Below are 26982 nucleotides of genomic sequence, written 5' to 3' on the forward strand. Positions count from 1 at the left end.
ATCATATGCACTGCGGTCAAAACTGTATATAAAGAAATTTTTTTTTTTAGTAACAGAGAATAAAACTTTCATTTGCCAAGTCAATTAACTCTCTAAACCTGCACGTCGAGTAATTCTCATCAAGTGTTACCACTTTTTACCTCATTTGCCTATACTTCCACTCTTTCTCTTTTCCACTGTAAATCGTATAATCCAGGAGTCAGGACAATAGGAGGGAGTGAGATGGAGAAAAAAGAATGGGTTCTAAACCCAGACCTAAGGAAAGAGGTGCATCTTTGTTGTTACCATCTTCTCTGGTTATTTATTGCAACTTGTAAAGCATTCTTTTCATTATTACATATCCTTATATGACATGTAAAAATATCTAAGTGAAAGGACAGATGGTATGCTTTATTGTCACTGTGAAAACACCAAAAATCTATGTTTAATCTAAGGAATAGTAAGATGATGACCATAAATGTTCTGCTGTATTAGTTTTAGTTTTCAGTGGATTAATCAGTTGCTGTTTTCACATTTCACTAAATACTAAATAAAAATTAGAATTTTTAAAGCAGTATTTTAATGGTAATACTTAAAATAATTTTAGTGCTTAAAATAAGATAAGCAGGCCAGTGCCAGTGCCATACTTGATAATATAGTCAGTTTCTTAAAATGTCTAGGGTTTTAGTTGTTTTCCAATCTGCAGAAATGTAAGTCATTTAGAGGGGTTTATCTGCCTCCCGCTTTCTGTTTGTTGGAACATCCAAAATGTTTTCTAGTGAAGAGTGATGACAGAGTAGGAGATAAAGTCCTCAAAATGCTGCCAAGTTCCAAAGGGAAGTTCAGCCGGTGCATTACTGCTTTGTACTTGTCCCAGGACCAGTTACCATTATCTGCACAAAATTTTTGACTTAATCTTTTAGGAGCTTTTTCTGTGATTTCATAATGCTTTTGTTGTTGTTGTTGTTGAAATAGAGTTCTTCCACAGCATATGTGAGGAAATTTAGCATTTATTTAGTACTTCCTATATATCAGCAATTTTCAATCGATGTGCTGTCAGGGTTTTTAAGACATGCAATGCCAGACTATTTGGTCGGGGGCACTGACCTCTTTTCCCTGAGACTGTCAAATAAAAAAAAAATGACAACAGCCAACACAACAATAACTGTCTGGTGCAAATGAGTCAAAATAATACCTATTTTTTGTCAAATCAGCAAAAAATGTATTTTTGGTGTGCCGTAGAATTTTAGTAATTAGTTTATGCATACCTTGAGATGAAAAAGGTTGAAAATCACTACTATATACTACATCTTATAGCAGACATTTTTACACATGTTATCTCTTTTTAAATGTTACAAAAAACTTTTATTGTAGAAATCATTTTTTTATTGTTGTTCAAGTACAGTTGTCGCCGTTTTCCCCCCACCTCTTCCCCCACCCCACACACCCCCACCTCCCACCCTCAAGCCTACCCCCCTTTGGCTTTGTCCTTGTGTCCTTTATACATGTTCCTTGATGACCCTTTCCCTATTTTTTCCCGTTACCCTGCCCCCCTCTGGTTACTGTTAGTTTGTTCTTTATTTCAATGTAGAGAGCACATTTTTAAGGATGAATCAACTGAAACCCAAAGATTTCCTCACTGTCAAGCAGCTCTCTATGACTTAACTGAGATTTTTAACTCAGGTCCTTCTGTTAAGTTCCAGACTCCTTAATGTAAGATTGCACTTTATGGTATAAATTTAAATGTTCTCTTTTGGGTCAGTACTACATATTTTTATAGTCATATATATAAGTTTTCAAATTTATTGGTATAAATTTGATCACTTTTTTATTATCTTCTGTATCTGTAGCTTCATAATCCTTTTTCATTCTTGATATTGTTTATTTTGTTTCTTCTCTTTTCTATAGCTCAATCTTACCACAGTTGTACCGATTTTATTAATCCTTTTTCAAGAAAATGCTGTTGGCTTTGTTAAGCTTTTGGATTTATTACCTGTTTTATTGTATGTATTCTACTATTCTCTAAGCTTTTATGTTGACACACTTTTCAGATTTTAAAAAAGTTTAATGTATATTTTTCTTTTAAGGAGCTGCATTCTACAAATTTTGACAAATGGTATTTTTATTACTGTTTGTTATTAGATATTTAAACATTTCCATTATGATTTTTCTTTGGCCCAGAATTACTTGGAAGTGAGTTTTAAAATTTCCAAATGTATCGGCAATTTTTTTTGTTATTGAATTCTTAATTGTGGCAAGAGAATGGGGTTATGATGATATCAGCTCTATAAAAATATTTTGAGACTTGCTTTTTTGGCCCATTTACCAACAGGTTTTATAAATGTTCCATGTGGCCTTGAGGAGAATGGGGATGATTCCTTATATATGACAAGCAAATCAAGCTTATTAACTGTGTTGAAGTCATCTATCTACTTACTACTCTTTTGTTTTCTTGACATCAATTATTGAGAGAGACTTACTAACATTTCCCACTACAGTGTTAGATTTACCAATAACCCCCTAAAGTTATATTAATTCTACTTTATATGTTTTAAGTCTATTTTATTAGATGTTATAAATTTAACATTATTTTTTACTAGGAACAAAATACTTTTATTAGTTGAGAGTTCTTTTCTTTCACTTCTGATTATAGGGTTCCCTGTCTTCTGGCTTTTGTTGCTTCTGTTGAGAAGTGCTGTCTGTAGAATAGTGTCTTGCTTGAATTCTGAAACTCTAATTAAATGCATGTTAAACCTTGTTATCACCTCCAGATCTATGAGTTTCCGTGTCCAACTCATTGTCCAAACATGGGACTTCTCCTGAATTTGAAAAATTTCTTTAGATCCACCTGAGTCCCCTTAGGTATATCTGTCTTATGGGCAGTTTACTCCTCCTGCTGACTTTTCAGTTTCAGCCATTATACCTTTTCATACCTGAAATTAGAATTTTTTCAAATATATTTGATCATTTTTGATCATCTTTTGTTGCTTGCTATTTTTGTGATTACATGTGGCTATTTTATAGCTCATATGTTATAATTCCAGGATCTAAATTACTTGGGAGTTTCTTACGATTTTCACTCATGTTGCTTGTTTTGTTATATTTTTGGTCATCTTTGCTTTTGAGCTCATATATGTTAAAAATAGACTTTAGTAGAACACTTTCATATTTAGTAAATGAATTGTATAGAAAGTGTAGAACTTTCTCATATATTAATTCTTTTCCCCACTTCCTTGATTATTAACATCTTGCATTATTGTGGTACATTTGTTGCAATTGATAAGCCAATATTGATACATTATTATTAATTACATTCCATAGTTTACTTTAGATTCATTTTTCTGTGTTGTACAGTTCTCTGGGTTGTGAGAAATGCATGTCATGTATTCATCATTATAGTGTAATACAGAATAGTTTGACCTGAGGGTGCTCTCTGCTCCACCTGTTTGCCCCTTCCTCATGGACTCTTGAGCCCTTTGAAACCACTGATCTCTCTAAAGTTATGCCTTCTCCAGAATGTCATATAGTTGGAACTATACAGTTTATAGATTTTTGCAAACTGGCTTCTATCATTTAGCAATATACAGCATTTTTCTAGGAGATATCTAGCCTTGTAATATGAAAAATAGAGACATTTATTGAAGAAGATGCAAGATACAGGAAACATTGTGCATAAGACAATGATCCCTCAGTGCCATTCAGAGTAGGCACCTTGGGACCTCACACAGCTCTTGTCATATTTTCCTGAATCTCATTGATGGTCTGAAATCATCCCTTTCAAAGGTGATTTTAATTTTAGGAAAAGCCAGAAGTCATAGGGCTCCAAATCTGGGCTGTGTCACCTGGGTGATTTGATGTTTTGCCAAAAATCTCTGCATGAGACATGATGCATGAGCAGGTGCATTGTCATGATGAAGCTGCCAATCTCCAGTTGCCCATAGCTGTGGCCTTCTGAATCATTTGAATAGTTTCCACAGAAGAATATTCAAGCTTAACACAAAATTTGATGTAGATTCATTGCTCCACTCAGTCATTTTGAATGTGATGGCCATACAGTACATGTGCTCACTCAATGTCATCTACAGCCCCCACTGACTAGAACAGTGAAGTTGTCATTGTTCATGCATGTGCATTCTAGCCCACTCTCCTTGGCTGCCAGGTAACATCAATGTGCAAACACTCATTATATTAACAATGGTTGGACTTTTTCTGGACAGACCTTTTATATTTGAGGTTCTTCCATGTCCTTTTATAACAAACTAGCTCATTTTTTTTAACCATTGAAAGTAGTCCATTGTTTGGATGTACTACAGTTTGTTTATCCATTCCCCTATTGAAGGACATCTTGGTTACCTCAAATTTTGGGCCATTATGAGTAAAGCAGCTCTAAACATTTGAGTGTAGACATTGATGTTCCTATCTTTAGGAATTAAACAGAGCTCCTATCTGTTAATTTTAGACCGGGAGGTGAAATCTGGCTTGTTTTCCTCCTCAGCGTATTTTTTGATGGCCTATGGCTGTGGTCAGGGAGCACTGTTAGCTTGAGACCAAGTCAGAAGGCAGTAGTCTCTGGTTGAGCGCCTCAGATTTGACACTTGCTCAGAGCTACCTTAGTCTCTGGGTTGCGCAGCTGGTGGTATATACATTTGCCTTCAGGGAAACCTACTGTGTTACCTTGATTCATGGGCTTCTCTGATATGGCTACAGGTTACATTATTTTTTCCTCTGTAGATGGAGATTGTGGTCTTTTGGGGTCATTCTTTATTTTCTGTTAACACAGGAATGCACTTAAAATAGGTTCTATATCTAGGATCTAGTTGTTTTGTAACAGGGGGCCATTTACTGCTTTAAGTTCACTATTCTTTCAGAAGTCCTTGGGAATGTGTTTACTAAGATATTTAGTAATTTAAAAATATTTTGTATGAATTTACATTCTTTGGAACTTTATATGTGGAATGCCTCTGAGGCTTATGTTTAATCCAGAGAAGATTTCATTTGTCTCTCTAAGGTACTTTGAAATATGGCATTTTGTAATCATATTAAACAGGTTTTTTGGGCTTGGGAGTTTTAGGGTCCCTTTATAAGCGAGAATTCTAGTCCCAATCTTGAGTAAAAGTGGGCTTGTTTTTATATATAGGAGCTTAGGAGCGTTTTCTCCTCTACTCCTGTGTTTTGGACTTCTACCAAGCCAAATCCAAGACTGGTACCCTTTGCTCTTCTGTGGGCTACACCTTTGCCTCATTTACCACTGTGGGTTCCTCCTTCAGGTTCTAAGGGAGGGTTTCTGATCAGACCTTCCTTCCTGCTTGGGAAGCAGGCTTTGCTTCCTTTCTGGGGGGGGGGGGGGGTGTGTGTGTGTGTGTGTGTGTGTGTGTGTGTGTGTGTGTGACATTAAAACCCAGTGTCCAGATTGTTAGGTACAGACCGAGGCCTCTGATAAGACCTTCCTTCCTGCTTGGGAAGCAGGCTTTGCTTCCTTTCTGGGGCGGGGGGGGCAGGAGGGTTGTGTGTGTGTGTGTGTGTGTGTGTGTGTGTGACATTAAAACCCAGTGTCCAGATTGTTAGGTACAGACCGAGGCCCTCAAGGCCAACAATAAATCATTTTTGACAACTGCTTGGAAATTTTGATGTATTTTGGTGCAGCTCCTTAAAAGGAAAATATACAATTAAATTGTTTTAAAGTCTGAAAAGTATGCCAACATTTTTTGGCCTCCACATTCTTCCGTCTGTTAACTAAAAAGAGATACTGTAAATATTTTACCTATCACTTTTAGATGTACACTCAGAGAGGTTTCTCTGCACTTGTACTTTATCATATTCTACATTTGACAATTCTCAACAGGGGAAAACTTTTTTACTTTGAACCCATGTATTTATCCTTGTAATGTCTGTTTACTGATACCAGGTTTGAGGCAACGTCAACCCTATCCGAACTTCCTCTACTTGATTGCTGTCGTGTTTCTCCACAGCAGAATCCTTCATTTGAACATTCTGCTTCAAGTGTTACTTCAGTCTGTTCGCCATCACACTTACTTGCCTTTGTACATAACTGCATTTCTCATTTCCCTTCTGCAAGTTTGACTATCTAGAATCAAATCTAATATTCGAGATATGGCTCTTGCTGACAAAGAATGAACGTGCAGAACAGACACCCTTAAAACAATGCGACATGATGTTTGATTCCATTCTGGACTGTGTAGTACCTTGTGCGCCTGACTATTTGGAGAGGGCATCGCTATTTTGAAGGACTGGGAGGATTTAGTTAGTTAATGTGTTCAAGAAAAAGAACAAGAGAAGCAGAGTTCAACAAGAATAAGTGATTTGTATTTGTAGTAGCTGGAATTTGGGAGCCTTTGAAGATTCTTGGGTAGGGATTTAAGTAAATTATCTGGGAATTTTAGTCTGGCAGAATCCAGGATGGTTCAGCAGAACAAGAGACTAGAGGTGGGGACCAATTAGGAACCTCCTACCCAAATTCAGGTATGAGGTTATGGAACCATGAAGTAGGGAGGAGGTTGTAGAAATGTATACAAGTGGGTGGATTGTCAAGCCAGGAGAATAGTACATTGTAATAGATTAATATAAGGAGAAAAAAGTGAGAAATTACGAAGTTGCTCACTTGTACACAGCCAAATATATTATGCAGTGAACCAACTGCCAAAGACAGTGACAATTTATTGTAAACAGGGTGAAACATGTCACAGTGTAGCAGGCAGCCTGCACTCCAGCAGGCCAATGACGATAATTATCCTTTGTTGTTGAGTAAGCCTTTACAAAGGTTCTAAATATGGGACGATTGGCATTGTTTTAAAACAGCTCATAATGGTCTTTGTTCCCACTTGGCTATTAGAGACCAGATAGCATTAATGTGATTCTTTGTTTTAGTAATAAAAATGTTTCTAATAACATAAAAGTTTTTTCCCCCCTCAGTGATAAGTTCTGTGTACTCTGGGCAGTAAATGTGAATTTATGGTCTGTCTACTAGCAAATCTCAGCATATGATCCACATTTTTCCCATTACTGTAGCTGATCTCTTATAAATAGAGAGGAGGCTGGGATGGATTTGGTCATCTAGTAAGCCCATTGCATCCCTAGCACCTGTGGGCTTTATTTCCTAGTGTACATTATAGCATTTCCCTTTATTGAACTTACCTTCCAGGACATTAAAGACTATACCATCACTGCTGATAGCTCAAAGGGAGAATATAAAGAATTGGCCATATCAGTAGCATTACTAATTCATCACATTCAAATACATGCTGACTTCTAAATACCGGAAGGAGGGATTAACTTAGGAAACCAAATCCGAGTGGGTTAAGTCAGGATTGCCTTTTATGTTCATCTACCTCTTTATTAAGGGTTGAGAAGCAGGGCACTTGGGCATCACAGTGCTTATAAGAGAAGTGCCACTCATGTTATTTATTTTAGTTGTTAATTTTTCTTCACAATAATTGTGTGTCTATATTGGTATATCTGTGTTTATCTTCATCTATAAACTCTGTGTGGCTGCCTGCTTCTTTTAAAAAAAGCTTACTGATCTAAAATCTGATGTTCAAACCATCTATTTATTACTTCAAAGACTATATTTTCATTTTCAGAGTTTCTAATTGATTTTTTGTCATATCCATGCATTCCAGATTTATATCTGCTGGTTCTTACTTTATAATTTTTGTTCTTTTAATGGATGTGTGATGTAAAGAATTGAATTAACTGAAAAATGTTCCTGGGGGCTCACTCTAGGTTGTCTGGACCACAAGCTGGCCGGGCTGTTTTTGTGAGTGTGGTGGCGGGTAGATAGGGGGGTGGTTGTCTTCTCTTCCAGGAGCCATACATTTGAGTTCTCATGGGACCTGTGGCTTCCACTCCTCAGCAGGAGCAGTCCAGTTTCCCATAGTTGGAGTCCCTGATCAATTCCTATCAGCAAAAGACACCTAAATCCAGACAGCCTAGGGCTAGGGAGTTTGTGTATGCCTTGATTGATAGGTTACCCTCCGGTTTGCCCTGTAAGAAGTTTCTAGAGGTGGGCATAGTTTCTCAGAAATCTAGACCCCTTGCTCAGCAGAGTGCTCAGCACGTTTTTGTGGGATGAGGGAAGGAGGGGGCACTTGCCTTCTCCTCCTTTGCTAACGTTTGGCTCATAGTTTCCCTGTTCCCCATGAAGCCATCACTTGTCCGTGCTGAGTGATGCTGTAGAGTCATCTTGAGCATGAGGCAACCACAGAGGGGCCCATATGGGGCCAGAGATGGTATTTCTCACTCTATGATTATTTTGAACAGCTTTATATTTAAAAATCCTTTCAGAAGAGTTCTTGACTGTTTGCATTTCACTGGGAGTGTTTTGTGTTGTCTTTCTTAGCATTAACTTTCCTCGTAGGCATTGGAATGCAGGTTTGTCTTAGTGAGAGAATGAATTTAATTCCTTTCTTCCTTCTCTGCTTCGCCCTCTCTCCTTCCCTCCATTGCTTTTTCTCTATTTCTCTCTAGGCATACCTTCCTTGACTGATGTTTTTTTCTATTACCTTCACATCCCGTTACTCTTTAAAAGGAAAAACTGGTTTCCATTCTTTGCCTACCACATCTGATCTTTATTCTTTGATGAAGCAAGCAGGCAAGGAGGCAGGTCCCTCTGAAGGATATCTTGAAAGAAAATTGTGCTTTCCCAAGTGTTAGTACTTTGATTCTGCACAGCAGGAAAATAGTTCAATATAAACTTTGTTTCTTTCAAAACTTGTGATTGACTGACTCCTGATGAAAGTAGCTGGTAGACCGTCTAACCTTCATGACTTGGTACCAAAAAGTTCATGTGTTTTAGACAGTCTTCCTACATGATCCGACCAGTGAGGGACACTATGGTAACTGCATGAAGAACTTCTATCCACTAACTTTGGAGAGAGATTTCCTGAATTTTCCTTTCGTGAGCTTTATTTTCTTGTCTCTCTTTTCTATTTTGTGCCCCAGACCTCATCATGTATTTATTTTACTTGTTTATATAACATTATATGTTCCTGTCATTTATGTCAGAGCTAAAGCTACTGAAGTGATTACGAAAGATGAATATCACTTAGTACGTCCTTTACAAAGCATAGATCTGAAACTAATTTTTGGTTTTGAGCCACATGTTACTTTATACATCCTCATTCTATTTGGTTGTAATGCAAATTCTTATATGTAAAACTTATATCTCCTGCATTTAGTTCTTTGAATTACTTCCACTATAAGAATCTGCTCCTCTCTTATGATCTGGCCTACATTTAAATTAATGCTGTTTTAGCATAAAATTATTTCCTTTTATGTTATGAAGAACAGTTACTATCTGAGTCATTTTTTTTCACTTGGCCATTTGTTTTCAATTTAAGTTGTTAGTGAGGATTAAAGTTCCCACATGAGTTCTTTTCCTCAGCAAGTGGCTTACAAGGAAACTATGGAAACTGATTCATTCAAATCAGAACATATACTCGCATGTGTCATTGGACCAGGCAGCAACATTTCTGTAAATTTTTTTTTTTTTTTGCTAAAGAGTGGGCCTTAAAGAAGGTGCTGATTCCTCCCTCTCCCATTCTGTGCATTTAACGCCCTCCTCACAGCCACGTCGGGGTGCGCTGCAATATGACTGTGGCTAGGAAGGTCCTTTCACAGACACATCAGGTACCAGACACAGCCCGTACAGTGCTTCATTATTCTAGGTCACCTCTGCTGACTAAAGAATTGTCTGTCCTTTCTATGTTTTATGTAACAGTGGCAAGGATGATTTAAAAAACATATACTCTATACATTTTATAAAAGGATTTATATAAATAGTATTATACATTCCTGATTATAATGGGTATCTGGTGCATTCTTAGGAAAACAGCTATTTATTTACATTGAAAATACCTATCAGCAGAATATTTCCTATTTTTCCCAATATCTTAGTAAGGAGAATACATTTGAGTGGCACATCATTTTTTGTTACCATATTTACCAGAGATACAGATAGCCGAGGATATTTGGGGTGTTTTCTAGGACATCAGATTAATTATTATCAAATACTAATTCACAGGACATGAGATGAGTCAGAAAATAGCAATATTGTATTTGTCTTGGGACAAAGGGAAGGGAAAACAGGTTTGGGGTAAGGTTAGGGCTTTGTATTTATGTTCTGGAAGGAAAGGGACTTGGACCTAAGCTGAGCAAAGTCTGGAGGGAGGTTATCCACCAGTATTGGTGGACACACCTCTGTGTTGTACTGTAGACCTTGAGCCAAGTCCTCAAGCAGCCTTAGGCGCCAACCAGGGAAGGAAGCAGAAACTGCCAACCAAGACCCATGATGGTCCAAATTAGCTTTTTACATGGAAGGTCAGATAAGTAGACTGAGGATGATTTTCAGGATTCTGCAACCCCTTAGATATCTTCCTAAATGACGGGAATGTGATGCTACTTTTAGATGGCAGGAGAAAAAATACCTCATCGTCCCACAGTGAGGTTATCATTCAGTTGTCTGAAGGAGGTGACATTTATTATGTTTTGGAGGGAGGTGGGAAGGGAAAGGGAAGATATCTGACATCTGAAGTCGGGAGGAGGGTGATTGGTGAATGATGCCATGGATTCAGTTGAACAGTGGTTACAGAAGGAGAAGACGAAGGATGCAGATGGTGAGCAGAATGCTTAGCAGTCTTGCTGAGGAAGGACATGCTTTAGCTTCAGTGGGGTGGGGACAAAGAGAAGACATGCATTGAGCTATTTTAATCATGCAGCTGCAGAAACAGCAGCTCTGCATTTTAGGATTTGGAAAGTTCTTCCTTAAAAAGCATGATTTCCCTTGTTTAAGCAAAGGGGATGGATCCCTATTAATTGGTACCAACGTTTAGTTGGCTGTATAGTTCATGCAATGTTATTTTCTTGTGTTGTTTTGCTTTTGATATAAAAGAGCATCCATGCCTAATGCAAAATAAATTTTGGAGGGAAGCTGTGATCAGATCCAGTATTTATTTAGGTATTAATTCTTTGAGTCTCTATCTAGAATCCTGCTCTTCTAATTTCTAGATCCTCCTAGAAATTTCTAGATCCTTCCAGACTATTCTTGCTATGTTTCTGAATATACTACTTTATGTTACAGTATATACTATGCAGTTAAAAATCTAGCTACTTCTCTAAAATCACTTAACTAAGCAGTTTTCCATATTCCATTAGAGGAAATAAATTTAAATTCTTCCAGATGATAGGAAGCAATTACAATAAGGTGCAAGGACTTTTGGAGTGCCATCTTTATTCTTCATCACTGTTGTCAAAGGATATTTTGGATATCTATTATGAGCATGCTACTGTTCTTAGGGTTACACATTTTTTTTGAGCTTACTCACCTTCAGGACTTTGAAGAAGTTGCACTTTGACACTTTCCATCTTACCAATGTTTTGTCATTAGAATACAGCCAGGGCTTTGTAGACTTGGCCATTGATCTAGGAACACAGTTGTATAGGATATTAAAAAGACAACCAATTTCTGCTCTTTCTGGAGGAAAACTCTCAGAACACCTTCCACTTGGAGCATTTTGGCCTCAAAATAAGAAAACAAAACCTAACTATAATTATATGCTTTACATATTTCTTAAATTCCCCTAATCACTGTTTTGGAATCATCCAGATGTTCTACTGGTTCATATTTTTGTTCAGTTTAATTACATTGAATTATTTTCCAAAGTTAAAAGGGACTGTTTATTGAATTCTCCAATGTTGTCTCCTTTTGCTGACTGCTGGCAATTTTAAATTAAAATAATTATTCTTTGTAATTTCTATACTTACAGAGGTTAGCATTGTCTATACTTCCTCTAGGCTGAGCTAAGGGCATTTTGTAATGCAGTATGTTTTGCCCGAGATTACTTTTCTTAAAACAAGGCAGTTGCTTTTTCTTCAGGTCATTGTTTGAAAAATAGTCTTGAATATATTTGTCAAAGGCTTGCCTTTATTTTTTCACTGATTTTTTAAAAAGTTGATATATATATCAGAAAGATCTCCTTCTACCTTAGGAGCTTTGTCAGTCTTTGGACTTGGTAATATCCTAACACTGCTTTGTAGTACAAAGCTGGCTTTCTTTAATATTTCTTCTCTTCCAGACAAGAAATGAATATTGTCTTTAAAAATTCAGCCTCCACTTTTGTGATCAGAAGGGAAATTTAATTATATTTCTAGATTTTTCAGTTTCCACTCACTATAAATTATTTTTGCTATCAAATTATTTGTCTCATTCGTTGACCTCCAGTCTCTTTCCATCTAAATAGTTTCCCTTAATATTAGCACTTGGACTCCTTCCCTCCTCTGCAGTGGCTTCACTTAGATTTATAGTTTTTCGTTTTCTTCTACAACATTCTAGGATCCACTTAGTCCTTATTGTCTTGCAGACAATGTCTTGCATTTTTTCTCTTTTATTTACCTGAGGTCGGGTCGTGTTGGACAGCTTTCATTTTCTTCCTAGAATTTATTTGGGTAGATAAATGACACAGCCCTGGAGTCTAACAGGAGTGTGTGGAATGCTCTCAGTGTCCATGTTCTTTACTTTTTGCAATTCTCATTCTGTTGGGTGAAAGAGACAGGCGGCCAGAAAGGTAGCAGGCAATCTTGAAGAACATCATGTCACAATAAAACAAACAGAGTAGGGTGTACCAAAAATGGTAGTGAACCACAGAACCAAATGCTGAAGAAAGGTTTGGTCATTATAGTCATTGGCACCTAAAGCACTTCTAGCACAGCATGTTATGGATTATTCTTTTGAGAAATTTAGTGGGAACAATAGTCTGAGATACAAGACTGCTTCCCAGAATGGGCAGGATCTCTGAAAGGCCTTGGTTACCCTCAACTTGCTGTATCTTCAAAGAGATGAGAAAGCATCAGTAGAGGGTAGAAACTACCTGTGCACAAGAAACAGGAAGGCAGCAGGGAAGATGGCATTTTCAAAATCCACGCAGCAAAAAGGTCTTTCTCTCTGAGGCACTGCAGGGAAGGTAGACAGGTTTGTGGAGGATGCTGGGCATTTTCAGATGGAAAGAGGAAATGTCATGTAAGGGAATTGCCATATGCTCAGCAAAATGGAAGAAGAGGTCCCTCACTAAGGCAGAGTTTAGATGGGGAGCCTCTGTCTTGGACGGTGTTTGCCTGGGGACGAAGCACAAAAGGAATACAAACCTTACCGAGGGGTGGGGAAACCTCCACATTGATCCAGTCACTCTGCTTGCAATATTTCATCAAAAGTCTTTGGCTAGCAAGGGAAGATTTTTCTTTCTTTCTTCCTTGTTTGCATTAATTTTGTGACTTGTCATGGAACATGATAGAAACAACAGCTTTGTACAAGTGAAATTATATCTATTGGCTTCATATATTTTTGTTACTTTTTCCTGAGCTTAGATTGGGGTTACCTTTAACTGAGGGGGCCCAATACCATCAATGTAAGTGAGGGGTGTTTTTTTTTGACTCCGGTTGAACTTGACGTTTATCCCAAGTGCAATTTTTTACATATTGTAAATCAGAGACGTAATCAGCCTCACTTTACCTAATTGCCTACTTTCTTGCAACATACACTGTCAGTTCTTCCACTTTCTGCACACCGTTATGTTTGTTCTTTCTGCATTGCCACTGGCTGAGGTGACTTCTTCACCTGACATGTGTCCCCTGCTTTCCTACAAGTCTCTCATACTTAACTGGTTTTCATCTTTCAAGACCTTGACTTTACCTTGACCTCCTTTATAAAGCTGTCTAAAGCGATAGCTAGTTTCCCTCTCTCTCTCTGAATAATGAATTCTGCTCAGTCAAATCTTTGTATTTCTCCCTGTTTTCTTAGGTAGACTGTGATTTTCTTGTGGGAAGGACCATGTCTTACATTTCTTTTAGATCCATTCACCTTGTCTAATACCAGGCAGAGATTAACTTAATAAATGTTTATGTGTTGTTTGTAACTGGTGTTTTATTCTCATGTGATGACTCTCATAGTTGATATTTAAAATCTGTACACTATATATTAATATATATTTTATCATATGCTTCAGATAATGGTTGCTAAAATGGAATATTTTTGGTGTTTCAGGTCCTTTTAATAAGCTTTATTAATTTAGTAATTTAAAATATTATTTTAATTTAAATGTTATTTTCTTTCCTTCATTTTTGCAGCTTTGTACATGCTTGGTTGGCTCTGTCATGACTCTTTAAGGATGTCATGGTAACCTGCCAGAGAATTCTTGGGTTAAGGTGCTCTTTCCTCCCATTCCTGAAATGCTTTTCAGCTGTCATTCAATTTTCCTTTACTTCTTTTCTTTTTTCCCCTGAAGTTCATCCCTGATGATATAATTATACCTTTATGCTCTGAATTTTTACTATTCCTTTTCCTATAGGGAATATAAAGGTGCAATATGCCTGATAAATTTAGCATAAGGAAATACACTGATGATGTTATATATAGTAACTTTTCTGTTTCCACTTAGTTCATTAATTATTAGTAATGCCACATATCTTGCAATTTGGTTGTTACTGGGAAATTGTAATTTGCACAGCTCATGTAAGCCAAGGAACTTTTTATTGGATTAAAAAGATACAAAGAAAATGTTTAAGTTGAATAATACATACTTAGAAAATAATTACAAAATGTATTTTTTACAAAAATACATAAACTTGTTACAATGCTACATGTGGCATAAATATATATATGTATATATATATTTGTGTTTATTTTAGGAATCACACATTTTAAGTCCAGTTCAGGATGGAACAAAGAAACCTCAGATTGACAGCAATAAGAGCAACAACTACCGGATCGTAAAGGAGGTCAGCAGAAGTCAAATATTTTTATATGGGTTTACATTTGCGTGGCAAAGAATTTTTTGTGCAGAAATTATATTTAATATTAGGTTTGTTATATTTGCTGTTCTTCTTTTAAAAGATTTTGATTAGGCTAAGTAAACTCTGCATACAGAATAAAAAAAGTCGGAATCAACATCAGCGGTTACTGAAAAATATGGGCGCTCATTCAGTGGTGTTGGATCTTCTGCAGATACCCTATGAAAAGGTTAGTCCTTAGCTACATCTTTTCTTTAGTTTTTTATTTTGATGCAATTTTAAACATAGAGTAAAGTTACAATGAATTTTTTTCCCTGAACTCTTTGAAAGTAAGTCTCCAGTCTGATTCACTATCACCCCATGGCTCTTTAGCATGTATTTTCTACAAACAAAGATACTTTTCTACATAACCACGTGACAACCATCCAAATCAGGAAAGAGCATGACTCTTTACTGCCACCTGATCCTCATGAGCCATTCATATGACTCCATTATTCCAGTTGTGTCCTGTTTGACAGAAAGACCCACTTTGGAAACTGGTGCTGTTTGGTTGTCGTGTCTATTTTAATCTCCTTATGCTGGAACTTTTATGACATTGACACTTTTGAAGACAGACCAGCTGTTTGGAAGACTGTCCCTTCTTTTGGGCCACTGATGTTTCTTCCTGATTAGATTTAGTTGTGCATCTTGGCAGGAACTTAACAGAAGTGACACTAAGTTCTTCCTACCACTTCCTGTCAGGTGGCACACAAATTCGATTTGTCTCGCTCATTGCTGATGCCGTTCACTTGATCGCTTGATTAACTGGTGTCTTCCAGGTTCCCCACTGTCAAGTACTCCTTTTTCCTTTGTAATTAATAAGTATTTTGTGGATAGTTTCTTTGAAACTAGGTAAATAGCCCATTTTTTAATCAAACTTTCAATTTATTCATTAATTTTATTGTTACCAGCATGGACTTGTAGATGCTCATTTTACTCAATAGGTTGTACTAGTTTTCTATGATTATTTATCTGGATTCTCAGGTTGTTCCATATTTGGCCAAGGGTACCCCTTTAAGCTAGTGTCTCTGTCCTCTAAAATAACCCCATCATTCCTTGCTCTTCTGCACATGAAAATGTTCTAGGCTCACCTTGCATTCTTCTTGCTTCAGCTCTGGAGTGAGCCATTTCTTTAAGTAGCTCTGGATACGTTTGAGGGAGGATGTTATTTACAAGCAGAGTTTTGGGAACTAAGTGTACTTATTGCTATTAGGGTTTTGCCACTGCTGGCCCTCTAAATATACAAAGCTAGGGAATATATGTATATATGTGTTACTACAGTTACTCATTTATAAATACCTGGTAAAAACCAACCTTTCATCACTATTGCTGCCTACTCTTCCATGTGAATGCTTTCTGTACCTCATTCAGACTCTGACATCCACAGGGTGGATTCCCTTTACGTCTTTCTTGGGCACCAGTGTGCATGCCAGGACTCTTTCGGTGTAGAAGCTCTCCCACTTGGACTTTTACTCTTCATACTACATTGCCCCACCCCTCTTAATTACATTTAATATGTAAATTTATAAATGCTTCCATTCTTCCAGTGAAATAATTCATACTATGGCAGAGAATGCAATAAAAACATTATTGAAAGGCAACAAAAGCTATAAACCCTCAGCATTTATTATCCAAATTATTTTGTCTTTGATTTGATAGCATGGGCATTGAACATGTGACCAAACCCCTTCTTCTAATAATGTAACAGCAGTGTTGAGTGTTTTACTCTGACTTTGTGTTATAGGTTTGCTCAGTTTTAATAACTGAAATGTTCAGAAGCCAAAAAAAAAAAAGAATAAGAGTTTCAAAGAAATATCAGACACAATAGCACTGCCCCTGGTGTTCTTCTGTGCTGTCCAGCTTTTCAGTGGGGATTGGATATTCCTGGGGCTGAAGTTCCTTTTATGCTTTTAACTGTTCTTGGATTACCCAAGTAAAGGGGGCGTTAGTAGGATTTAAAATAAAAATTTCCTATTTTAAAATTAGGAGGGAGTTTCTGGACTTATTTATTATATATGTCTTGTTAATTCATCCCATTTTAAATATGAGGAAATGTTCCTATTAATGATCTTACGCTGGTTGTTTTGTTATAGATGGCATGCACAATAGACTCTTCGATTCGGAAAAACTTTAGATGGTTTCAGTGATATTGTTGAAAGTCCACTTTTAAGAAGAGAACTTTGCAGTTTTTTTTGTGAATTTTGAGACTTAAGTTTCTTGATGAGAGTTCTGTAAGCAAATGATAGTATTATGGGACTCTGGAAAATGGCAGTGAATAAGGAAAGCGGCCTTGGGAGTAAATGTACTAACAGAGAGCGGTGGTTGCCAGAGGGGAGGGGGTTCGGGGGACACGGTGAAAGAGCTGAAGGGATTGAGAAGTACAGATTGGCAGTTACAAAACAGTCACAGGGGTGTCAACTACAGCATAGGGAATAGAGTCAGTAATAGTGCAATAGTGGGGCCGAGTGAGTACTGGAAATAGTGGGGGAACACTGTAAAGTGTATGATTGTCTAACCGCTATGCTGTACACCTGAAACCAAGACAGAATAATATTGAAAGAAAATTGTAATTGAACAATAAAAATAAAAGTACAATTAATAAATAAATACATGTGTTCAGAAAGGGGGACAAAAAGAGAGAGGAAAAGAGTAAGGGGGAAGGCAAAGGGAAAAGGAAAAGAAAGAGGTGGAAATAAGAGACAAAGCAAATGGCAGAAAGAGGGGGTCGATAAAGGGGAGCAGAGGAAAAGGAGGTAGGGTCAGAAATACGCAGAGAGAGATATTTAGAGGGTGGGGGATGGCGGACTCATAGGGAGAAGAGAGAAGGTAGGGCAGGGCCGGAGGATGAGGAGCGGGAGCAGAGGGGAGGAGGAGCAGGAGGAAGGGAACGAGGTCCTGAGGCAAGCAGTGGGGAGGGAAAGGGTTGAGAAAGACAGGGATATAGAAGCTGGGGGAAGAGGACAAATGAAACAAAAAATCCCAGAAAATCCTGGTCCATAGAAACACTGGGAAAGAGGGAAAATCCAAGAAAGAGGAGGAATGAGAGGGATTGGAGGGTGCAGCTGTGGATACGGGAGAACCAGAGAGAATGTGCGGGCTAGAGAGGGAGGGAGGACCGAGGTGTGAGGCAGAGGTGCGGGAAGGGGCAGCTGTGCACAGTGATGGGAAGACGTCGCGGACAAGCAGGAAGGTTGGGGAGAAAGGAGGTGGGCTCTGAAGTAAAGAGGGGTTTGAAAGAGTGGAGCACAGCTGATACTAGGCGGAGAAATAAAGAAGCGAGAAACGCCTAGAAAATGGGGGGAGAGGTGTTCTGTGGGGGTTACCCCCAGGAGAGATACAGAAATAAAAAAGGCACAGAGAATGTGGACTATAAAACAGCAGCAGCGAGAAAAAGCAAGTGTGCAGACGAACTTAATTTTGAGGTAATGTTTGCCCTGGTCTGTTTGCTTCTCTTTCATGTGCCATCCTTAACTTACAGAATGATGAGAAGATGGATGAAGTAATGAACCTAGCCCATACGTTTCTGCAGAATTTCTGCCGGGGAAATCCACAGAATCAAATTCTCCTTCATAAACATCTGAATTTGTTTTTAACTCCTGGTGTAAGTATTTTAGTAATTCCTAATATTTATATTAAAGTGTCCATCAGACTTACTTTGGCAGCATTGATGAACAGAGTTTTATTAATTTTCATCACCTTGTTCTTTTTCATTGTAGGGGTTCGCTCCCTAAATGTGAATACTTTTATTTCCATTAAAGAAACATTTAAAGAAACTTGAAAAATTACACAAATTTTACCTACAAATGAAGACTTCATATATATATACATATATATATAATGCTAGGAAAAAGAAAGAACTCTACAATGCCATGAGTAAGATAAATATGAAACACTCAAAGGTAGAGTTCACATGCTTAGTAAAATATGGGTCAGCTGATATGGAAGAGCTGACTTTGAATAACAGATAATTATTCTCAAGAGTACTGTTGCCCACTGTTGATCTGTATGATAATAAGCTCGTTTTTCCTACTCAAATCCTTTGTGAGCTCAGTTTTCTTTTAGTGGTGAATGATCTCATTGCTTTTTGTTGAGGACTTGCACAGAAAACTCACTATGGTTTTGTGTAAAATATAAAACTGATCACAAACAGGGACGTTATTCTAAGTCCCGTAGAACAGAAAATTGATCATGTCAGAATTACAAGGACACATTCCTCTCTGTTTAGCTCCTTGAAGCAGAGACCATGCGGCACATCTTCATGAACAATTACCATCTGTGCAATGAAATTAGCGAGCGAGTGGTGCAGCATTTTGTGCACTGCATCGAGACTCATGGCCGCCACGTGGAGTACCTGAGATTTTTGCAAACGATTGTAAAAGCAGATGGTAAATATGTAAAGAAATGCCAGGATACGGTGATGACAGAGGTATGTGCTCGGTTTGCATTTTACCAGCTTCACATAAGCAGTATGCTCAGTAGGTGTTTTCTGTTAATTTAGAGTGAGGAAAAAAAAATCCAACAACATAGCTTTGGGAAATAATGGAATCATGACAACTTAAGCACAAATAAGTGTTGCTTAACTCTAGTGAAGCACCATAAGTTGATTTTATAATTTACTAAGAGCTTTTGTTTTTCTTAATGAACAGATATTTTAAATAATAGGTAAAATCCTATAAAATGTTATAGATTAGAATGAAAGTGACAAAACTTTATATTTTTAAGTATTTAATGTATTACAAAAATGGATTGAACTCTGCTTTTCCAGTACCTTCGTTGCTGTTCCTGAAATCTAGAATGGGTGTTCTCTGCTAATATTTGCAGAGGGCTTTGAAGGGAATTTAATGAATAGAAATTATTCATCGATGATTTATTACATGTGAAAATTTAGCTATTTAGCGTAAGCTTAATGTTCAAGAAAAACAAGTGAATGAAGTACTTAACATATTTTGCCATTTTCATTGTGATGTTTGAAACTGAGTGAGATTTATGCATTAAATTATTCACTAAGAACCAAGTGAAATGTTGGAGAACTGACAGCTTTTTGAGCCCATTTGGGCAAATCACTGCTCTGTGACCTAATGGTTTTCTGAAGGTCTGTATGGGTTAAAACAGCTTTCAACCATGGGTGCCAAACAGTTATGTAGTAGATTATGTTGTTTTGGGGGATTTACACAATTATATATTTCACTTTGGGAATGAGGGTGATTTCTATATTGATACAATATGAACCCCTTCTGTCCCATAGAAGTCTTAAAATTAATCCAGCTTAAAGCTTTGAATTTTTAATATAAATTTTTGTTATTAAACATTTAAGGAACATTTTAACTTGTGAGACTTACCTTTTTCTTATCTACATTTATATTCATATTAGCTCTCCTTTGCCTAGAAGTGTATGGAAACTGATATGATTTTGTGTTATGATTATCAAGGAAAGAATTATAATTGGAAAGCAGAAAATATTTAAGCCAGTTCTATGCCACTTAAAAAGTGAAGTGTTCCTATGTATAAAGAAGTATTTGTATCTTATATTGTGAGAAAATATAACACATAGTTTGACACATATACATTCTCTTTCAATAAAACTTTCAAAGTAAGCCAACTAATTCTTATCAATTTAAATAAAACAAAAATTATTTAAGCTGTGTTACCCACCAAAATATCTCATGATAGGATTAGTAAATTGGTACTTATAATAGATAGACAGTAAGACATTATGGATTTGGAGCAATAAAATTACCACCTACTGGAATTCTCCATTAAAATGATATAAACAAAATAGGAAGGAAAATTTATGTCCTAAAAGTTTATTTGTCTGTCTTCTTTCTCCCTCTGTCTCTTTCTCTTCCTTAAAGTCTTCTTTTTCTCTTCATTTCTCCTATCTCTGTATTTACATCCATCCTTTACTGATGCTCTGACACATGTAATTTCCAGATTATTATACAGTTGTGTTTGGTTCAATGTACTTGCTTATTCTGTTATTATTGAAGAAGATGGAGATATTTTATTCTGCTTTATTAAATTTACACTTTTGAGATGTCCTATGCTTTGGCAATGGAGTCTTTAATTTGTAGTGGAGGAAAGTAACTTTATTTGACTGTTTCACAGGTTTGATTTCAGTGAGTAGTTCACTGATGAACAATTTACTATCATCCATGTCATTTCCTCCTTGCCCCATCCACCACTCCCATAGCTCCCTCACTGGTGTTTGCAGTGTTTGTAACTAATCACTTAGCACCTGACTAAGAATCCTTTTGCCACGCTGCCTTGGTATAGTTCTGCTTTTGCAGCGTTATCTATGTTTTTGCAAAGAGATACACATGTCTCCAGATAGAACAAGCCTTTGGCAATATTTGCAAGGATGAATATCTGGACTGCTGTGGAGACTCTCTTGTTATTCTTTCAGTTGATAAATGGAGGTGAAGATGTGCTGATATTTTACAACGATAGAGCATCGTTCCCCATCCTTCTCAATATGATGTGTTCAGAGAGAGACCGCGGGGATGAGAGTGGCCCCTTAGCCTACCACATCACCCTTGTGGAGTTGCTGGCAGCTTGTACAGAGGGGAAGAACGTCTACACCGAAATCAAGTGCAATTCCCTTCTGCCCCTGGACGACATAGTGCGGGTGGTGACGCACGATGACTGCATCCCTGAGGTGAGCCTGGCAAACGCTTAGCAGCTCCAGGATTGGTCATGATTTTTAAAGTGCCTAAGCGCCAGAAGTCCGCATAGTACTACTTATAATGAGATAATATATTTAGTCAAGGAGCTGTGCTTAGTTATATAATTACTTGTTTAGTTCTATAAAAAACTGGGAAGGACCATAAACCTTTTTAAAATATAGCCATTGGAAGCTACGACAGGAGTCTCTGCATTCTAAATATGGCTTTGGGAACAAAATGAAAGGTTTACTTGCAACTTCTAGTATATTCTTGAGAACAAAACAGATGCTTCATAGATAATTCACTCATTGTTAGGAGAGGCTAAGATGGTGCAATAGGATCATCTGTTGGACTCTGCAGGTTTATCTTGCTATATAGAATAGATGCATTCTAGGAAATATGAACAGGCATTTTGCTTTATTCATATATCATCTTACACCTTCTGTCCTAGTTTGGCTCTGATATTAGGGAAAAAATTTCATTAGAAACTGGTTGTCTGCCGACAGGATTAGTGAGGCTCCCAGGAATGTGCATTGTAATAATCTCTTTTCTACCGTTGTGGTGTATTGTTGCAAAGTTCATAAATGTGTGATACACTGAATATGATATAAATACCAACATTTTAAATCACAGTAACTTGAAAGGTGTCAGGTTGGGTTAACTTTCCTGCTTCCAAGTGGTCCTATATAGTGGTGAACATGATAGCATATTTTGTGGAATTATTGACACCTCAAATGAGGGTTACCTCATGCCCCGATTGGTTTGAAATAGGATGGCAAAGACAGGAGGCACAATGTTGTGATTGAATCCATGGGTTCTTTCTTTATTTGAGGTCTTGATTCTGTCCCTGCTTCTCTCCACATGCACTTATCTCTGACCACACCCCTCTTACCTCTTACATTCAGCTTCTTCATGCCTCTTCTTCCTTCAGATTTTGATTCAAGCGTTACTTCTTCAAGGAAGACTTCTCTGGCCTCCGGTAGTAGAGTCTGTGATCTGACATGTGGCATTTGAATTTTATTAGTTAATAAACATCTGTATCCCTCACATCCTCTTCCAAGAGGTTTAGGTATAGAAACACTGAGGTCTAGAAGCAGCTGAGGTCTAAAAACAACTAGGTCTGTTTTTGTTCACTACTGTATTGTCTGAGCCTGAGCCCACACTTAATAAATATGCTATGGATGACTGAGTGAATTATTTATACAATGAGTCAGAATTCTGGACCCATTACTTTTTAGCAATGTGAATGGGTCCAACAGGTTAGTAACTTTTCTAATCTTCAATTTCCACAGTTTTAAAGTGAAATAATTAGAGTATGGACCTGATAGTATTGTTGGAGGACTAAATGAAGATATTACATACAAAATGCTGAATGTGTTTGACATGTAGCAAACAATGAATAGATATTAGCTGCTGTCAAGATGACTATGATAGTGCACTGAATGGCTCTGACGTCTCCCTGCCCTATGGTCAGTCCTTGACACAGGTACCTTGTCACTGAAGGTTCGTTTTAGACCTCAGTCAAGTACAGATATAAGTACTAAGGCTGTGAAAGCTGATCATGTGTTACTTAAGGTTGGAACTTGGATCCTGTGAATCCCCTGAAACTGTTTACATGGTTTCATATATATATATATAGGAGGGGGCCAAAACCCTGGAATTTATTTATAAAAAATTGTGTAACCTTCCATATTTAGACTTCAGTCACCGTCAAAGCGCTCTCCGCCGGATGTAATACACCTATCGAGACATTTTCCCACTGCTCAAAACAGTTTTTGAACTCATTGATTTAGAGGCCTCTTAGTGCTTCAGCCATTTTTTTGTTTCACCTCTTTCACATCGGCAAAACATTTCCCTTTGAGGACTTCTTTCATCCAGGGAAACAAACAAAAAAAGTCGTTCAGGGCAAGGTCAGGTGTGTGGGGCGGGGCATGGGCGCGTCATGCTGGTTTTGGTCAAAAACTGCTGAACACCTAGCGTGGTGTGGGCAGGTGCGCTCATAAATCACCCGTCATGAAATGGGCAAATGCATTGAAAGAGTCTTCAAAAAAAATTCACTGAAGCTGAACGCAGCTTCTCACAACAGCACCAGCTGGGACACTGATACAGATGGGTTCCTAGAACACTCACCTAGAGAGGGAAGCCTGTACTACAAGGGGCCCGCCCACCAGAAGAGAATTCTATTTTGGGGGTCCCCCATACATGTATATACATTCTCTGGGGAGATTTATAACAGTCATTCTATTTTCAATAAAAAGGAAGAAAGAAAAGAAGAAAATGGAAAACAAAAAACTACTGCCCTACACATTTAAAAATGGTACATGTTGTGAAACTCATCCTAGTCATTTATGAGGAATTTTGCTAAATCTAGAAAGGAGTTTTAATATATCTTAAAATAATACAATTTTTTTTCGGTAAACTGTGAACCTGTTTTTTTCCCCAGCACTAGTAATTTAAATAATTTTGAATGACAAGGTATTATTTAGTCCACATTTTTAAACATGATATTAGAACCCTCTTCATTGCAAGTGACAGAAACCTAAGTTAAACTAGTTTAAATTTTAAAAATGCAGGAATTTTATTGATTCCTATGTTTGGGAATTTGAAGGATAGATGTTCAGATAGATTAAGGGGTTCAAAGACTATCAGAATTCTTTCCATCTCTTGTTCCCTTTTTCTTTGTGGGTTTGCCCTATTCTCTTCTTCTGAGCATACTTTTCCTTCACACACTGGCAGAAGGTGGTTTCTTGGAGTTCAGTTTTACCCTGTCCCACTTTAGTGATGAGGTAGAGCTGTCAGGAAAGGAGGAGGAGAGAGAATATGATAGAGACAGAGAGAGCAAGGGAGGGGAAGAGAAGAGAGAAGAGATGGGGAAGGGGCAGGGGAAGGGGAAGGGAGCAGTTTTGACTCCTAGCGTCTCAAATAGACTGGTTTAAGTGAAGTAAACATTCTCACACGAACCCCTGGGCCCAAAGGAACGCCATATGAGGTCATGTGCTCACCCTGGGTCAGGGGATGGAGTGTCTTAGTAGAAGGAGGGAGGTGGGAATGCTTGCTGGGTAGACACAGAACTTGCTATGATCTACTATGGGAACTAACAGATTTTATTTAACATTTCATAATCAAGATCTGAAAATGAATAATGAAAGAAAACTCACTTTCTTTTGTATTTGAAACTTGTGCAGGTTAAAATTGCTTATGTGAATTTTGTTAATCACTGTTATGTTGACACTGAAGTGGAAATGAAAGAAATTTACACAAGTAACCACATTTGGAAATTATTTGAGAACTTCTTGGTGGATATGGCAAGGGTAAGTTATACTTTGACCATTAAATACTACTTCATGTTCAGTAAAGTTGTGTGTGTGTGTATATGTGTATATATGTGTGTATATATACACACATACACTGTTTAGCATGTATATATATATGTATATATATATGGCGCCTTTTTACATGGGTTAGAGAAGACATTTGGCAGATATCAGTGGGTGTTCAACCTCTTGTCATGAATGAAATTACAAATCATAGATGGAAAAGATCTCAAGAGGTCTTGACTACTGCTTTTGGGCAGAGAGCTACTTGAGCAGACTACTCAGGACTTAGCGTTGCTCATCATTGCTTATTTGAGTTTTCTTTGGAACTGTTCTCTAGCAATCGAATACCTACTGTTTATACTGATGTCAGTTAAAAATATCCTGCTTTTCACTTTGAGTCCATTTCCTCTTGTTTGGCTTTTGGGCAGGGGTATTGAGGAGAACATGTGGAGCTGGTTCACATTTTTTAGATACTTGTCTGGCCTATGTTTTGCTGCATTAATGTTGAGTGAATGAATGAATGAAGAAAGGAAGGGATCATTTTTATAGGTTGCACTTAATTTTAGTTAGTATATCTTATCCCCTTTTATTTTGCATGCAGAATTACCATTATTTCAGGGTCTATTTTTTGAGTTTTTTACAAAAACCTTCTCTGGCTTTCTCTTTAAAGTTAAGGGACATAATGTTGAAATAAGAGTTTCAACTAATAGAAGATCGTGTGTAGATAACTCCTTGGACCTATTGTGATGGCCTGTCCCAATCCTCTGGTCTCCTACTCCCTGAGAGCTGGTAGATGTCAGTGGGCCTCACTGAGATGTATCTGAAGGAGAGGGTTAGTGAGGCCCACATCTTCACTGTCTTATGAGAATGAATGCTGACTGTTACCCGTTAGTTCACTGCTTCCCCACAATTCTTTCAGGAAGGAGGGAAGACAAGGGGATATAATAAAACATGAACTGCAGATCCAGACATCTGAGAACAATCTCAGATAATAACATAAATCATGTACTATTCCAGTCTAGGAACTGAATTACTTAGTTGAGGCTTGCAGGTGAAACGTGCTTATTTTACCTTTGGTGTGGTGTAGTATGAGTGAGGCCTGCTATGTCCAAGTATGCGCAAAGGCAGTTCCTGTTCTTCATTCCTCTAGAACTCAGAGGCACTCAGCGTCTTTCTCAGGTAAGCCTACAGGTGTGGAGAAATCCTGTCCTACACTGGATTTACATACCACTCCTAATTGACACTCCATCCTCCTCCCCCAGTGTGACCTTATGAAAAGCCTTATGCCTGATTGGCCGCAAGTGTCTCCACAGACCTTGAAGTAAAGGATGGTTTATATGCTGATGACAGCTTTAAAAATGCACGTGCAGGGAGATAGTAAAGAGATTATAGACTGATTTGCAGACTTGCACAGTGCCATGGACTAAAGATAAGCTTGAAAGAGACCAAGGTCACATTCTAGGCAGCATGAGCTGCAAAGCTAAAAGGATTTATATTTTTTAAACCAAAGAGAGCTGATGACAGCTGCCACTGATTATGCTACCTTTGAAACACTCTTTCAGTTGATGTGTTCATAAGGCTAAGATGTATATATTCTTTTTCTAAAAAAAGTGTGCATGTAGGAAGGAGTTTTATTTTCACTGGTTTAAGTAGACAATTAATGTTTATTGTATAAAGACTGGGGGAACTTCAGGATCTTCTTAGTCTATTCACTCATTATGTCTAACCATGACAGCCCTGCTGTACTGCAAAAAGCATTTTTTTCCCTGTTTTGTTTCCCTCCTATTTATGTTTTAAAGCAGCAGCTCTCTTATCTCCTTACCAAGAATGGCAAGGAATCAGCCTTTCTATTTCAGGGAAGGGGCAGGAAGCCTGACTTTTTCATATCTAAGATTTGTCTTTCTCGCCTTGAAGAAAGATTAAGGAGCCACCGCACCCTTTCAAATTCAAATATAGAAAATGTGGTTAAATAAGTAGCATGTGGCCTTCTAGGCAAATTTTTAGTCCAGTAGAGCAGTAGTTCTCAAACTCAAGTAGTTCTCAAGCATCAGAATTACCTGGAGGATTTGTAAAAACACGATTGCTGGGCTCCACCCTCAGAGTTTCAGTGGGTGTGAGACTTGGCATTTTTAGCAAGTTCCCAGGTGATGCTGAAGTTGCTAGTCCAGGACAACACTTTGCAAACCATT

At 37.6% G+C, this 26982-nt stretch overlaps 1 protein-coding gene across 1 annotated transcript in view; it reads left to right on the plus strand.

Moving 5' to 3' along the window:
• Positions 1-26982, plus strand: part of ITPR2 (inositol 1,4,5-trisphosphate receptor type 2) — a 434318-nt gene that overhangs the window by 172297 nt on the left and 235039 nt on the right. The window contains exons 27-32 of the mRNA XM_054591314.1: positions 14674-14763; positions 14879-15004; positions 18293-18415; positions 19040-19240; positions 21218-21469; positions 24662-24787. Of these exons, the coding sequence (XP_054447289.1) occupies positions 14674-14763; positions 14879-15004; positions 18293-18415; positions 19040-19240; positions 21218-21469; positions 24662-24787 (918 nt within the window). The remainder of the gene's footprint in view (positions 1-14673; positions 14764-14878; positions 15005-18292; positions 18416-19039; positions 19241-21217; positions 21470-24661; positions 24788-26982) is intronic.

Source organism: Pteronotus mesoamericanus, unplaced genomic scaffold (assembly GCF_021234165.1).
Source record: "Pteronotus mesoamericanus isolate MK-2021 breed Mesoamerican mustached bat unplaced genomic scaffold, CSHL_Meso_final scaffold_21, whole genome shotgun sequence".
Lineage (NCBI taxonomy): Eukaryota > Metazoa > Chordata > Mammalia > Chiroptera > Mormoopidae > Pteronotus > Pteronotus mesoamericanus.